Source organism: Peromyscus eremicus, chromosome 20 (assembly GCF_949786415.1).
Source record: "Peromyscus eremicus chromosome 20, PerEre_H2_v1, whole genome shotgun sequence".
NCBI lineage: Eukaryota > Metazoa > Chordata > Mammalia > Rodentia > Cricetidae > Peromyscus > Peromyscus eremicus.
The window spans coordinates 4985091-5000278 of record NC_081436.1 but is presented as its reverse complement, the minus strand read 5'-3'; the positions used below and the strand labels follow the sequence as shown (position 1 = coordinate 5000278).

The window sequence follows — 15188 nt, the reverse complement described above, 5'->3', positions numbered from 1 at the left end:
TCTGAAGAGGCAAGTGGAGACTGAAAGCCATTTCTACATCAGCAGGGCAGACTAGCCAGGATGGCTGGCAGGGGCCCTGCCCAGCACCCTGAGTCCTGACAGGGTGAGCTGAAGAAGCCTGGGGGCTCTGTATGGGAACCTAGATCTGCACAGCCAAGCTGGGCCCGGAGCCCCAGAGAGGTAGGCACGCTCCCTAGGTGCCTCTCTTAGGTAATCTGCCCAGAGATTCAAGGCACAGCTGCAGATCAGTCTTTAAAGTGGGGAGGTAGAGAGTTTGTGACCTGCCAATCACCTCACAGGAGGGCCTTGGAAGGGAGTTCAGGAGTCTGGAGACTGGGCTCCCTAATCCAGTTCTGATGCCTGCCTTCTTGGCATAGCAGAGACCAGGTATGAGACCAGGCATGTGACCAGAGACCAGCGTGGGTGAAAAGGAACAGGGGGCCAGGCGGTGGTGGCGCACGCCTTTAATCCCAGCACTCGGGAGGCAGAGCCAGGCGGATCTCTGTGAGTTCGAGGCCAGCCTGGGCTACCAAGTGAGTTCCAGGAGAGGCGCAAAGCTACACAGAGAAACCCTCGAAAAACCAAAAAAAAAAAAAAAAAAAAAGAAAAGGAACAGGGGACGTGGGCTGCCCCTGTGCCTCTCACTCGGAGAACTGATATTTATGTTTTAAAGAGGCGGCCATGGCTTAGAGGCGGCCATGGCTTCGGGGGTGTAGGTTCAGGCAGAGGGAGGAGGGAAGCCAGGCACAATTGCTTCTCCTGTGAAAACTGAAGCGCCCGGAGGCCCAGAGGAGCTAGTCCATTAGCTGTGGTCAGCAGGGGAGGCAAGGAGGGAGGGGGGTGAGCGGTGTGTGCGTGGGGGGGGGGGAGAGACTTCTCTCCCTCCAGGTCTTATTGCCTAAGCTAAACTTTAGTTCCCTCTATTACAAGCCCCAACAAAAACAAAATGCAAAGAATGAACACCCTCCTACCTCTCCTCTGCAGGCTTGAAGCTGAGTAAGTTGGGGTGGCCACATTTGTGGCAGGAACAGACCACAGAGGAAGGGCAGGCAGTGGCTTCCCCAGGCGCTTTCCAGGTTACAGCCAGCCCAAGAGGAACCTGGAATGGAATGCTCTGAGAATGGGTGCTGGTCCGCCTCAGCTCTGGGATGGGACCAGTGGACAGTCAGCTGAACAGAGAGGGGAAAACAGTCCCCAGAGATTTTCAGAGAATAGCGAGGAGGAGAGGAGGGGTCCCGAACCCCCTCCACCCCGAGAAAGTGGGTTCGAAGAAGGGTTGAGAAGGGGAGTTTTCCCCTTGATGCTGAGGTGAAGCTGGAGACTCGCCCAGGTCATTTTTAAGGTCTCAGTTCTGTCGCCGTGAAGGGGTCTGCTCCCACTCGCCCCAGGCCCAAGCGCAGCCACTGTCTTAAGGGTCCCGTATGGAAGGACCAATGACAGGTTGGTCCGCTTAGAAGGGTGTAGGAGCGAACTGGGATCACACCCTCGCTTCTCCCCCCTCTCCCCCCCCGCCAGAACTTGGGCTTGTCCGCTTTGACGTGCCCGCCCGAGGGGACGAGAAGGGGTACTGACCCGAGAAGCCAAAAGCGTCCTGGTCCTGCGACTTTGTGCTCTCTGCTGCCCAGACTGAGCTGGGATGCTGCCCGGCTTGCCTGGGTTCCCCCCGAGACCAGGATGGAGGTAAGAGCGGTCTGGGGCTTTGGAGGGGTCTTGAGTGTCTCAAAGGAACCCCCCACAAGGGTGGGGACAGAGTGCAGCCTGGGGTGCACTCTCCCGGGGGTGGGGTGGGGGTGTCTGGAGATGGGATGTGGCTCCTGGAGAGGGGGGAAAGGCTTGGCTGGGTCTAGATCCAGGCTGCGCCCTCTGCAGCAGCGCCTCCTGCTGGCAGGAGACAGCACGTGCGGCGGGTGCTGCCACCTGGAGGGCGGGTGCGGACAGCGGGCCATCGAATCCAGGGGGCGCTACCGCGGGTTTGGAGGCCACCGCCTCCCCTGGCCTTGACCTTCCCCGAGACCTGCGGCGCACTAACTGACACAGGAGGCGTCCCCGCTGGGCTGCCTCCCCGAGGATTCTGCAGAAGCCTCAGGGTCGGGACCTGGAAAAGGGTGGCTGGACGTGGCTTCCCCGGAGCTCAGAGGGGCGTCTTGAGGCTTGGGCAAGCGAACTGAGCACCAGTACTCTTCCTTCTCGGTCTGTTAACCCGGCTGAGGTGGGGACGCAGGAGGGCCTTTCTTCCTGGGGGCGCTGGGGCGCTGGGGCGCGCGGCGGTGGGGTGGGGTGGGGTGGGGCACTAGCTGCACCGAGCTGGGGGCTGGAGGGAGCCGAACCTCCTCCCCTTAAAAGCCCCGGTGCTGCGCCTGCCTTTGAACCTTTCCCGCCCTCTGCCTGCGGTGGCTGGCCGAGCTCCACAGACAGACCCTGTCCTTCCCGGAGACCTGGGGGAGGGGAGGGGAGGGAAGGGGAGGGAGGGGAGGGATGGCTTGGGGCGGGGGAAGCAAGCGAGGTGAGGATGGAGGGGCGGTGGGAGACACCCGATGACTAGGGACCTGGGGTGGAAGAGAGGAAGGACTGACGTGGGGAAGAGACCGGACTGAGAGGCCCGGGGAGTGAGAGGAAGATTGAAGGAGGAGGCTAGAAAGGAAGAGGGGGGGGGGGGGAGGAAAGGGGTGGAACCACGAGCTAGGAGAAGGAGCGGGCGGCTGGAGCTGGGCGGGCGTGGGGCGAGGCCAGGCGTGCAGCAGGCTGGAGCAGTGTGCAGAGCCGCGGCTGGGTCCTGCTCCCGCCTCGGAGCCCCTGGCCCGGGGGAGGGGGAGAGGCCGCTAGCCCGGTCTATGTCTTTTTCTGACTCCAGTGCAACCTTCCTGCTGAACGAGGTAACCGCCGCCGGGGACCCCTCCCCAGAGGGGTGGGAGGAAAGCTCGGGCATTTGGGAGAAACTGCAGCGCGGGGAGGGGAAGCGGGGTAGGGGAACAGGAGGCGAGACCTCTGAGCGAGAGGAGGGGAAGGCTGGAACTGGCGGCTCCTCCAGCATGTGCAGACAGGGCTGACTGGGGGCCGGGAAAGGGGCTAGATTGGAAGGGGGGCTGTGCCAGGCTCCCTCTGTGACCCTCTCGAGTTCCTGGGCGGGGCGGGGGGGGCGCAACCTTAGAGCTGGGATGCTAGGGGCCTCCTCCACCTGGTGTAGCACTCCCAGCTCCTGCCTCAGTTTCCCCACTTGGTGTCCAGGAATTTGGATCTACCCAGCTCCCTGGCACACTTGAGGCTTTCCTCCTTGCTCCTGCTTCCGTAGCTAGATTAGCACGAGAACTGGACTCGGCAGGTGTGACTGACTGTGGTCAGACACGAAGTGGGCAGGGGTAGAGGGGGCGGGGAGGGAAGACCCAGGTGCCGCCGCCTGCAGGACCCAAGGGATGCCCGTCGGTATGGGGAACTTGAACCCATCTCCTGGGGAGGTGGTTGGCATGGCAACGCATTTCTCAGAGGCCGACTTAGACACACCATTGTCCCAGCTGGGGATGGAGACAGACAACAAGGTGTGAGGAAGGGAATCTGTTGGTAGCGGATCCACAGCTACCTGCAGTCCCAGGACCCTCTATGGGTGTGGAGTCCTCCGGTGAGAGGCCATCTCCCAGGAGAGAGCCTGGGGGGTCTTCCCCCTTGATACCTACCTCTCCACCCTCTGGAAGGAGGGGGCTAGAGAGACAACGCGAAAGGAAGGTACAGGGAGAAGGCGATGCTTGGGAACGCAGACTATAATGTCTTACTAACCCTCATCATGCAGGCTTCGAGCTGTGAAAGCTGGCTCCCCCAATCGCGGCTGCTGCCCTCAGCAGCCAGAGCTCCAGTAAAGTTGCCTGCCAATCCTGCTAGTAGAAAGAGGCAGACTAGGGTGTCATAAGATGAGCCCCCTCCTCCCATCTTTTTCTTGCCAAGGAAACAGGAAGATGAGACAGAGGTGAGGAGGCATTTGCCTTGGGTGGTCTTCCTCTCCTCCCCCCACCCCCCCACACACACTACCTTCTAATAGATCTCATGAACTCTTGCAAATTGTGGCTTTCTGATTTCCCTCTGGTCCAGGAAGGGAAAGGGATGGGCAGAGTCCTGAGCTTACCCTCCTGGGTGTGAGGAATAGGAATGGAGAGCAGCTGGGTTGAGAGAGCAAGACACCAGGCATGGCTGATGTCTGTCTCACATCCTCTTGGGGTGCCCAGGCAGGTGGTCAAAATTCAAAAGGGAATTTTTGGTCAGGGGATGTAAGAAGGAGGGAGCTCATGTGGGGAGAGCCCTCAGAAGGTTTCTCCCATTTTCCTCCAATCTCAGCAGTCCTTTAACGGGGGCTGAGTGGAGCGAGGTGGCTAGGAGCATCCGACCCACCATACACCCGGCCTTTTGCCAAGCGAGAGACGCGCCCCTTTTCCTTGCCAATCTCAGAGTCGGGATCCCACCTTCTGCTCCACCTGCAGCCATCCCCGTGCCTCCGCCCTCTTGGCTTCATCCGCCCCTTTAGGCTCACCTAAAACAGCCCCTTTCTGCCCCAGTTCCCACGGATGCCTTGGCAATGTCTGGCACAATCCTTGGCAGGGAAGTGAGGAAGAGACTCTCCATCCCGGCTTTAAGTTGGATGAAATCTGCCCGTGCAACAGGTGTGGGGAGGCCTAGCCAGCGTACCCGAACTTCCCCCTTCTCAAGGGTCGGCCCTTTGCTGCAGCCCGGTGCCCAGAGGGCCAAGCACCTGTTGGGGCAGGAGCTGCTTTCATGGTCTGGGATCTCCAAACCATTCCTCCCTAGTACCTCTGCGGGGTTCGCTTTGGGCGTCTCCTGGAAATGCAGGGAGCCGACAACGCACTATCACCTGAGACCTCTCCCCATCCGCTGCCCGTCCCCCTCTAGCTCTCCATTTTCCTGTCTTGCGCGTCCTCTCTGCCTCCAGCCCTCCTGTCTCTCCATCCAGCCTCCCCGCCGCCCGCACCCTCTCGGTTCTCCGCTGGGGTCGCGTCTCCGGGCCGTGTCTCGCCCCTTCCCCTCCCCCGCGCCAGCCCTTTGTTTCCCGGCGGAGCAGTTCCTGGGTTGCCCGAGTCCTTGTCTCCGCATCTCTCCTCGCCCCGCCTCCTCCCCGCCGGGATCCGCCCCGCCTGCAAGCCTCTCCGCCCTTCTTCCCAGTCGCCCCGGCCCCAGAGGTGCCGGGGACCCACCTTCCCGGCTCGCGTGCGCCCGGTTCCGCGGCCCCGGCGTCCCCGCCGCCCGCGCCTTCCCGGGAGGGGGTCCGGTGGGCGGGCACTATTGTTGTGGGAGCCTGCGGCGGCAGATTCCTCAGCCGCGCTGGCGCGCTCGGGGTGGGACCGACGGGGCTGGGGGGTGGGGAGGGGAGCGGGGATCTGAGCTGCGAGCAGCTGGTCTTCGCGGCTCGCTCCCTCCTTCGCGCTCGCGCTCTCCGCCGCCGCCGCCGCCGCCCGCAGGGCTGCGCGGCTCGGTGGCATCTCGGGCGCGGCCCGCCGTCCTCGCCCCCGGCGCCGCTCGCTCTCCCCCACCCCACCCCGGACTCCCCCATGTATGACGACTCCTACGTGCCCGGGTTTGAGGACTCGGAGGCGGTGAGTGCCCACGGGGAGGGTGGGGGTGGGGGAGTTGGGATGACACCTCTCTCTCATCAACCCTTCCCCCGGTTCAGGACTTTGAAAAAAAAAAAAAAAACGCCTTGACAGCGGGGCAGGGCGCGCAATGGGGGTGGGGGGCTCTCTAGGAAAGTGGGGATATGGGCTTTCAAGGCCAGGTCTCCTGGGTACTCGGGTGTGTGCACAGAGGGACACTGTAGGGAGAAGGCTCGAGCAGGTGGCCCCAAAGCTCAGGACACAAGGGGCAGAGGGAGGAAAGACCGAAGGCCCTGGCACCGAGGTTTTAGAGGGAACACGGAATGTCTGGAGTTCCAAATTCTGGGTTTATGGGGTCTGAACAGAACAGGAGGAGCTGTGCCTCAAGTAAATGACAAATTGGGGAGCTGGAAGAGTATTTGGAGAGTCGGGTACCAGTCTCTGCAGATAGGAATTCTAGGACTTGACAAGGTCTGTTATTCCTCTGCCCACCACCCCTGTGCGTAGCTTTGACCCCTCACCCTCACTATAGCCCAGCTTCTTCCAAAGGCCACCCACCACATGGGTGGGCCCTCAGACTGAGTTCCGTCCACCTCCCCAGGCCCCTGCTGAGGATTCCTCTGAGCTCCTGCTCAGCATGGAGGACCTGGAGGTGAGGCCAGGGGATGGAAAGGAAGATCTTTTCTCAGAGAACCAGGCAACCAATAAATATTTAATTCTCCTCTTTGCTTTTATCTCCTGACCCACTGAGACAAATCAGCTCATTAGGCTGTGATTCCCGGAGCTCAGAAAGCAGAAAGCAGAAAGAATGCCTGGAAAGATGGGACAAGAGTGGGGAGCAGTTTCAGAGCCCCTTGGAGTTGCCAGACTTTCTCCAACATGCCACACCAAGGCCTTCTTGGGAAAGGACCGCTACATGGCTTGAAAACATCCCTTGATAGGGTTAGGTCAAGTCTCCTGTCTTGTGAGGCTCAGAACAGGCATGTGTCAGTGGATTCTGGGACCAGGCTCCTTCCGGGGCCCAGTTTTCTGTGGGGCTCTGGGGCTAATTACGTTGCAGTGAGAGCAGATAGATGATTTTCAAGGCTCTGATGGACGCCTCTCTCTGACAGTCGAAGGGACAGCTGGTGCAGCCCAGGGTGCCAGGAGGAGCTGGAGAACGGACCTCTCTGTGGGGCCGCAGGGCCTTGGGTGCTCCCTTCTCATCCCTGGTGAGAAGTCAGGCCAAAGACATGGCACATATGGATGCTGCTTGAGGGTGGCCTGCTGACCTATCGCTCCCTCCTGACCCTCTCTGTTTCTTGGATCGCTCCCCCCCCCCCCACTTGGCTTCCTCCTGCTCGCTCCTCGCTCTCTCTGAGGCCCCCTCTGAGGCAGTAGGAGGGAGAGCAGGCTCTAAATAAATCCACTGGGCTCATCTCCCTCCTCTTCTTCCCCCGTGCCAGGCAAGAGAGGAGCTGCAGCCTGCCCACACACTCGCCAGGCAAGGGGGGCAACCACCAGGGCACTGCGCCAACTCTGGAGTACTGAGACTCTGGCTGTTTGGGTATAAGGGGGTGGGGAGATAAGACCCGAACGGGCTCTACAGGGTGTTCCTACCTTCTTAATTGATACCAGAGTAGCACAGGCAATCCCTGAGGACACGGGAATTCTGGAAAGTGCCTTTACCATTCAGAACACAACTCATTAAACAATTTAGGGAGAGACCTGTCGTTCTGGCCTAGCCAGGGTTAAGAGGTCTTCCAGCCTAGATACCCCAGATATAGGCAGTGAGTGAGGACTAAATTAGGCTGAGCGCTAGCGTCTGTAGAGGTCAAAGCCACACTTCTCCCAACACCTGCTGGGTACCTAGGAAGTATCTGATACATACACAGTGGGTGGTCATCCTGCCTCGCCTCCAGCCTTTCTCACCTGCTGGCCTCTATCCCGTTACCCAGCCACACCCTGCAGCTAGCACTTCTGTCCTGGGAGTGAGGTCCCTCACTCCGTGTCAAGGCTTTTTTTTTTTTTTTTTTTTTTTTCCAGGGACTCAGCCTTGTTGTGCCTTGGCTGGAGAGATGGGGAGCAGCAGACAGCCTCTCCTTGTGCAGAACGAAAGGCAGTACCACTCTGGTGCTGCCTTGAGCCTTTGGTTTACAATAGACATAGTCTCCAGCCCAGATCCCAGGGCTGACACCAAGTGACCAGCCCTCCGCACAGGCAGGGCTGGGGCAGAGGCATGGTCAACAGTGTGTGCTTGCCTTCTCCAAAGAGAGTCTGGCTTCTGCTGCCTTGTTAGGTGATCAGAGTTCTAGGGTCTGTTCTTCAACCTGAACGTTCGGAAACCGCTTTCCTTACACACATGCTTTTTTTACCTTTTCTGTGCCGCTGGCCATCTCAGAATTAAGGGAAGAATCCCTCCAGGCAGCTGCATGTAAGGAAAAGAGTCGGAAAAGATTCCCTTTCCCCTAACCCAGTTAGTTACCCTAACTTTCAGCCGCTTGTCTCAAAGTTGAAGTTCCCTTATTTGTTTGGCATCTTCCTTGTGGCCTTGAAGGTGAACTCCGCAACCTTTCAAGTGTATACTCCTTACCCCAAGACCCTACTATGGGCAGGACTCAAGGACCGTCCTTGTTCACATCACTAAAGGCACCCCATTCCCCAAGGTCCTGTATCATCGGCTTGGTTGCCTGGCACCAGCGTACCCTTCCTCCAGGGCCTCATATCCCTCGGGCCCAGGGGAAGGCTAGGGAGGTACAGGCCAGGTGGTGGGTGTGTGATGGCCTTGCCTGTACCCAGGAGATGGCTTTGTGTTGCTCTCTCCTTCCTGGCTTCTTGCTGCTTACACCCGGCCAGTCCTAGCAGGTGTGAGAAGAAAGTAATGGGTGGGGAGAGCAAAGGAAACTTCCAGGAGTCTGCAACTTTGGGCCCAATCTTCATACTGCAAGGCAAATATGCATCCATTTAACAGATCCCAAAACCTTGTTAGAAGCCTGCTGTGGTGGCACACCAGCATCTGGGAGGTAGAGGCAGGCAAATGTTTGGTCTATATGGAAAATTCTAGGCTAGCCAGTGCTACATGGTGGACCCTGGCTCAAAAACGAACAACAAAAAACTTGGATAGAGTCTTAGTGGTCAAATGGTCATATTGTGACAGGGCCTACCAGCATGTGTGTGTGGTGTGTGTGTGTGTGTGTGTGTGTGTTAATTTACTGTGTGTGTTTTAATTTACTCTGTGTGTGTGTGTAAGCTCACACACACTACTGTGTGCATGCATGCACATGTGTGCGTTTTCATTTACTGTGTGTGTGTGTGATCAGAGGACAACTTGAGAGATGAGTTCTCTGCCTGCACTGTTGGCATTTAACTTAGGTCATCCTGTCAGAGCAGCAAATGCCTTCTTCACTTGCTGAGCAATCTCCCCATCCCCTCTCCCTACCCCATCTGGCTTCTTTTTTTTTTTTTTTTTTTTTTTTGAGGGAGGGTCTCAAGTAGCCCAGGATGGCTTTTAACTCCCTCTCTAGCTGCAACTGAACTTGAATTCCTGCTCCTCTACCTCCCAAGCGCTGGAGTTATAGGTGTGCTGCGCCATGCCTGGCTCTGACCCGCATCTCTTGGCTAGCTGTACTCTTGCCAGTCATCTTAAAGGGATCATGTCTAGGCTGCTTCAGGCTAGCCTGGATAAGAGGACCTGGTTTCCTGGATTCCACAGCATCTCAGAGACATCCTCTGTAGTATTTTTCCCTTCCCTCTGCTCCATAGGACACGGTAGAAGGGAAAAGGAGAGAGAAGGGGTGAAGATTATTCGGAGTTAAGGTATTGATAGGTGTGCAGCAGAGGGGCCCATCTTTACACTGTAGACTGGGCCAGCCTCTCCGTAGCCTCAGAGACACTGGGAGGTACACAAGAAGCAGCTCAGAGGGTCAGATCATCCCCTAGAAGATGGAGAAGAGGCAGCGAGGTTAGGAGAGGTCTATACAGTCCCTTTACACAGACTCTCCCATCCCAGGGTTCAGCCGACTCCTACACCAGCCGCCCCTCTCTGGACTCCGACGTCTCCCTGGAGGAGGACCGGGAGAGTGCCAGGCGGGAAGTGGAGAGCCAGGCTCAGCAGCAGCTGGAGAGAGCCAAGGTATACCCGCTGCTGCCGGCAGGGGGCCCGGCTGGGTGCAAACCTGTGCGGGACCTTGGGTCCCCGGGGTCATGTCAGGGGGTATTTACGTGTGGAAAAGCGTGTGTGGCAGGCAGGAGGCTTCTCGTCTGGGGCCTCTGCCTTCCCCCACGAGATGTCCCGAGGTGTCTCTCACTGCCCTGACGATCAAATTTCCCAGCACAAACCTGTGGCATTTGCTGTGAGGACCAATGTCAGCTACTGTGGGGTGTTGGATGAGGAGTGCCCAGTCCAGGGCTCTGGAGTCAACTTTGAGGCCAAAGATTTTCTGCACATTAAAGAGGTAAACCACCTTCTACTCGTCGGGTTGCTGTCCCAGGCCCCAGTGCCTCTTTAGTTCTAGATCTAAAATGAGTCCCCAGCTCCTCCACTTTCCTCTGTGTACTTCTGTATACCTGTGTACTTCTCAGCCCTACCTTGGTCCTCACTTCTGTTAAGTGGGAGGTTAACCAGTAGTCTCCTGTGACACCCGTGACGCCACACAACTTGAACCTGGCTGCACTGTTCCGTGATGCCATCATACTCTCCTTGGCCCCTCCTCTGCCTTCCTCACACCAGCTTCCCAAAGTCTTCCCTGGCTCCCGCCGCAGGGGCCTGGGCAAGCGCCCCTCACAGCTCCTCCCCGCTCTCCTCCACTCCCAGAAGTACAGTAATGACTGGTGGATCGGGAGGCTAGTGAAAGAGGGTGGAGACATCGCCTTCATCCCCAGCCCCCAGCGCCTGGAGAGCATCCGGCTCAAACAGGAACAGAAGGCCAGGTGAGAACGTGCTGCGACTCCATACACACACACACACACCCCAGACACAGAACACCCCAAATACCTGACCCACAGAACGCAGCTCCACACTCACACTATGCACCCACACCCCAGACACAGAACACCCCAAATACCTGACCCACAGAACGCAGCTCCACACGCACACCGTGCAAGTGTACACACACACAACATACATGCTCAGCTGTCCTAAAGGGAGTTACTAATTTGTAAAACATTAAATAATGCATGGAACTGACAGAGACATTCATGGTTTACCACCCCCTCTTTTCTGTCAGGAGATCGGGGAACCCTTCCAGCCTGAGTGACATTGGCAACAGACGCTCTCCTCCTCCATCTCTAGGTACCCCCTGCCCCCACCCCCTCAGCTTACCCACCTTGGGTAGATGGGCAAACAGGACACAGTGGAAGGGTCCTCCTCAGTGAACTTTGTGGGAAGGGGCCGGTAGAGGGATCTGAAAAGCAGGGAGGACCTGTTATCTCCCCTGGGGGAGGAACTGCCACGCCCCCACGGCCTTTTCCCTTCAGCAACTTTAACCTTTTATCTCCTTTTCCAAAAAGCCAAGCAGAAGCAAAAGCAGGTGAGTCAGCAAGGGACCTGGGCAGCGGGTGAGGGGCGGATTTTGGTTCTGGGCACCCTTCTGGTCAGACACTGCAGGACAGAGGGGAGGGAACCCAGCACTCTTGACTCTGCCCCCAGAGCAATCAGGCATAAAGTGGGCACCAAGACCAAGATTTTTGTCTTCACCTCCTGGCCATTTTGCAGGCGGAACATGTTCCCCCATACGATGTGGTGCCCTCCATGCGGCCTGTGGTGCTGGTGGGACCCTCTCTGAAAGGTTACGAGGTGAGGAAATGCCCAACCTGAGTCCCGGGAAGGCTTCAAGGACAGTGGGAAATGCCCGTGTGGAGGGTGTGAACTCCTCTTGGGGACACTGCCTGTCTCCTGGAGCCCCCTGTCAGTGCCACGCCCTCTCCTCCAGGTCACAGACATGATGCAGAAGGCTCTCTTCGACTTCCTAAAACACAGGTTTGATGGCAGGTAAGCTACCCTGGCCTGGAATGGAATGAGAATCGGGAAGAAAATAATTCCCTCCTCGTGCCCAGAGCTAGTCTCCTCTTAAGGAGGACTGGGTAAAGAAGGCCTTGAGTTTGAAGGCAGCTGTGACCCTCCATACCAGGATCTCCATCACGAGAGTCACAGCTGACCTCTCACTGGCAAAGCGGTCTGTGCTCAACAACCCTGGCAAGAGGACCATCATTGAGCGCTCCTCCGCCCGCTCCAGCATTGGTGAGGACTCCTTTGCTCCTGCTTCTCTGCCCTTTTGACGCTAGTCAGAACTTCTCCTGTTTTTGCCCAAGGCCCACCACCGGCCCCAGGACTGTCCTCGTTTGCCCAGTCCACCGCCTGCCCAGGCTGTCGGGTCCTTCCTGTCCACCACGTAGCAGCCCTCCCTCAAAGCCCTGGGTTAAGCAGTGGGCGGAGCCCCTGGTGAGCGCTCCTCCCCTTCCTTAGCTGAAGTGCAGAGTGAGATTGAGCGCATATTCGAGCTGGCCAAATCCCTGCAGCTAGTGGTGTTGGATGCCGATACCATCAACCACCCAGCACAGCTGGCCAAGACCTCGTTGGCCCCCATCATCGTCTTTGTCAAAGTATCCTCACCGAAGGTAAGTGAAACTGGGGTGACTGGGGGCCCACAGGAGACGTCCCCTAGAATATAGTGACCTTTTCCTGCCGTCCCTCAACGCCACGCTGAGTCACCCTCACCTGGTACTTACTAATGCCATATCACAAGTTGGGAACGTGCCTAGTTCCTTCCAGGCCCAGCTCTGACCAGAGCCCCAAGAGACTCTAGGCCTGTCTCTGCCTTTCTGCTTCAGGTACTCCAGCGACTCATCCGCTCCCGGGGGAAGTCACAGATGAAGCACCTGACTGTACAGATGATGGCCTACGATAAGCTGGTTCAGTGCCCACCAGTGAGTGCTTGGGTCCGCTGCAGCCACACCAGCTGGGAGGTTGCCGCGAGACGCCAACCTCCCTGTGTCCTTTCTGTCCAGGAGTCGTTTGATGTGATTCTGGACGAGAACCAGCTGGAGGACGCCTGTGAGCACCTGGCTGAATACCTAGAGGTTTACTGGCGGGCTACCCACCATCCAGCACCTGGCCCTGGACTTCTGGGTCCTCCTAGTGCCATCCCTGGACTTCAGGTAACCATTCCCAGGGGGCACAAATGTGCAGGCTTACACAGTCAAAGCCAAGCCCCTGCCCTGCCCAAGGCTTGCCCTTGGCCTGCACGTGAAGCCAGGGACGGTTGAGCTGTCGGCTGTGTTTCAGCTCTACAGACCTAGGGCAGAGAGGTCAAGGAACTTCCTGATTGAAGAGCACAGTGAATGAGATGAGTAATCAGAGATGGGCCTTCCAGGGTCAAAGGAAACGTTCTCTCCACACCTTTCTCCCAGTCACTTCTTAAGGGAGAGCCTGAATATGCAGGAGCCCAAACTCCAGCTTTTTATACCTGGCCCAGAAGAACACCCCAGCTTACTTCTTCCTCGCACTGTTTAGAACCAAACCTGGGAATTGAGAATAGAGGGGAAGAGCCCCACCTCCCTGCCAGAGTCCTAGGAGGAGCAAAGGCCAGAACTGCCTCACCTTACTTAGAGCTCTTGTGTGGCCCCCAGAATCAGCAGCTGCTGGGGGAGCGAGGTGAGGAGCATTCACCCCTGGAGCGGGACAGCTTGATGCCCTCGGATGAGGCCAGCGAGAGCTCCCGCCAGGCCTGGACCGGCTCTTCACAGCGCAGCTCCCACCATCTGGAGGAGGACTATGCAGATGCCTACCAGGACCTGTATCAGCCTCACCGCCAACACACCTCAGGGCTGCCCAGTGCTAATGGGCATGACCCCCAAGACCGGCTCCTAGCCCAGGACTCGGAGCATGACCACAATGACCGGAACTGGCAGCGTAACCGGCCTTGGCCTAAGGACAGCTACTGACCACACCTCCTGCCCCACCCTGGCAGGCACAGGCACAGCGGCTGGGGTGCCCACCTCAGGCAGGTTGGAGTTAGACTGGCATCAGGCTGCCTCTAGGTTCAGCTCTCACAACCCCCTGCCCAGCCCCTGGTCCAGGGCTGACTGTGGTCCCAAGGTTCTGGGAGAAGCAAGGGGCCCCCTCACCTCCTGGGCACAGTGACCCCGTAGGTTCTCATCCCAGGTACTAGCTGTGTCCTGCATCCTTGGCACCTTCCTTACCTGCACAAGAAGCTGCCCAAGTGGGCGATGATCTCAGGCCAGGATCACTTAGCAGGGGACTTCCCACCAGAGTGGATGCCCCTCTAATAACGAGGGTAGGAGTGTGGGCAGTACAGCGTAAGTCCTAACAAAGCACTCCGTTGTGCTTTGGGGTCCGAGGGCCTCCACTCACCTCACTGCCACACATCAGAAATGAAAGCATCAGAGCTCAACACGGTGGCTCTTCTCTACCGTCAGCTGGGGTGGGCATTTACACCCAAGACAGGCGCGGTGCAGGTGAGACTGGACAGACACCTCACAGCGGAAGCTCTGGTAGGAAAAAGCCCTCCTCTCCAAACCAGGAAGCTTAGCATCTGGCAGGACTAGGGAACTGGAGCGTGGTGAAGCAGAAGCCGGCCTGGACTGCGGGGGAGGAGGAGCAGCTTCCGGCCCCCTTGCCTTTCTCACTCTTTCTCCCCTGCATCTGTCATTTCTGTTCCTTCCCTCCATGCCTCCTGCAAGACCAGGGCTCCCTGACTCAGCTGCGCTTGGAAAGGTAGGGTTAGATGAGGACTTTAGGACCCAGGGGACGGCCCCCAGAGGCTGGCCACCTGGCTACCCTTGCCTTATGGCTCTAGCGTGTGACCTACAGAGCATGCTCCATTGAGAACCTGCCCCACCTCATTGTCATCTCCAATAAAACACCATGCACAGTCCCTCCGGTGTCTGGCTCACGTGGCTCTGTATTACTGTGTGGCCTAAGTCTGCAGAGGTGAAGTGGTCTGGCCTTTCTCTCCAAGGATGCCCGAGTGGGAAGGGCAGCAGCAGCTGCAAAAGGCATGTATTTGTGGGTACACTGCACCCCAGGCCCCATGTCTGGAGAGCGGGAGCTGGCGGTACAGAGGGACTTGCTCTGAGGAGCAACATAGTCAAAGCTTCCCACTGCGCCTGCCTCGGGCCAGAGGGCTCCACAGGTAGCTGCAACTTGAATTCACATGCTTGCCTACCTTTGAGGGGCAAAGAGAGCGTGTGCCTGAAACGGAGGACAAGATCTGTGGTCCTCTTCAGACCTAACTCAGCTGAACCCAGCCAGCCCTCGAGACCTCCAGTGCTGATTCTTCCCTGGAGCAAGGGAAGCCAGGTCAGGCACATGGTGGCTGAAGTGCCGCTCCAGCTGCTTCCTTTCCCATCCTGTGCAAAGCTGGAAGGGAGCCTGGACAAAGCCCAAGTTACAGAAAACAGGAGGGAAAAGACACCGATCCTGCTGCCGTGCTTTCCCATCTGCCCTCAGGTGTCACCCAGACAAATCTAGGTGAGAAACTAGGCCTTTCTTCCAGCGTGGCTGTCTTTCATTTTCGCAGCTAAGCCATGTTCAGCCAATGCTGTTCTTGCTGACTTCTGTGGTTCCCAGAGAGGGGAGTTTAGCTAGAACCAGACACAACC

General features: G+C 57.9%; 1 protein-coding gene across 1 annotated transcript; it reads left to right on the top strand.

The window, feature by feature from the left end:
- Positions 1-2730: 2730 nt before the first annotated feature.
- Positions 2731-14461, top strand: Cacnb3 (calcium voltage-gated channel auxiliary subunit beta 3). The gene is made up of 13 exons (XM_059247462.1): positions 2731-2873; positions 9577-9699; positions 9899-10021; positions 10381-10496; positions 10793-10857; positions 11076-11095; positions 11281-11361; positions 11498-11556; positions 11696-11805; positions 12031-12182; positions 12396-12491; positions 12573-12722; positions 13194-14461. Exons 1-13 carry the CDS (start codon positions 2832-2834, stop codon positions 13506-13508), a joined length of 1452 nt encoding a protein of 483 aa, XP_059103445.1. The 5' UTR covers positions 2731-2831; the 3' UTR covers positions 13509-14461.
- Positions 14462-15188: the final 727 nt, after the last annotated feature.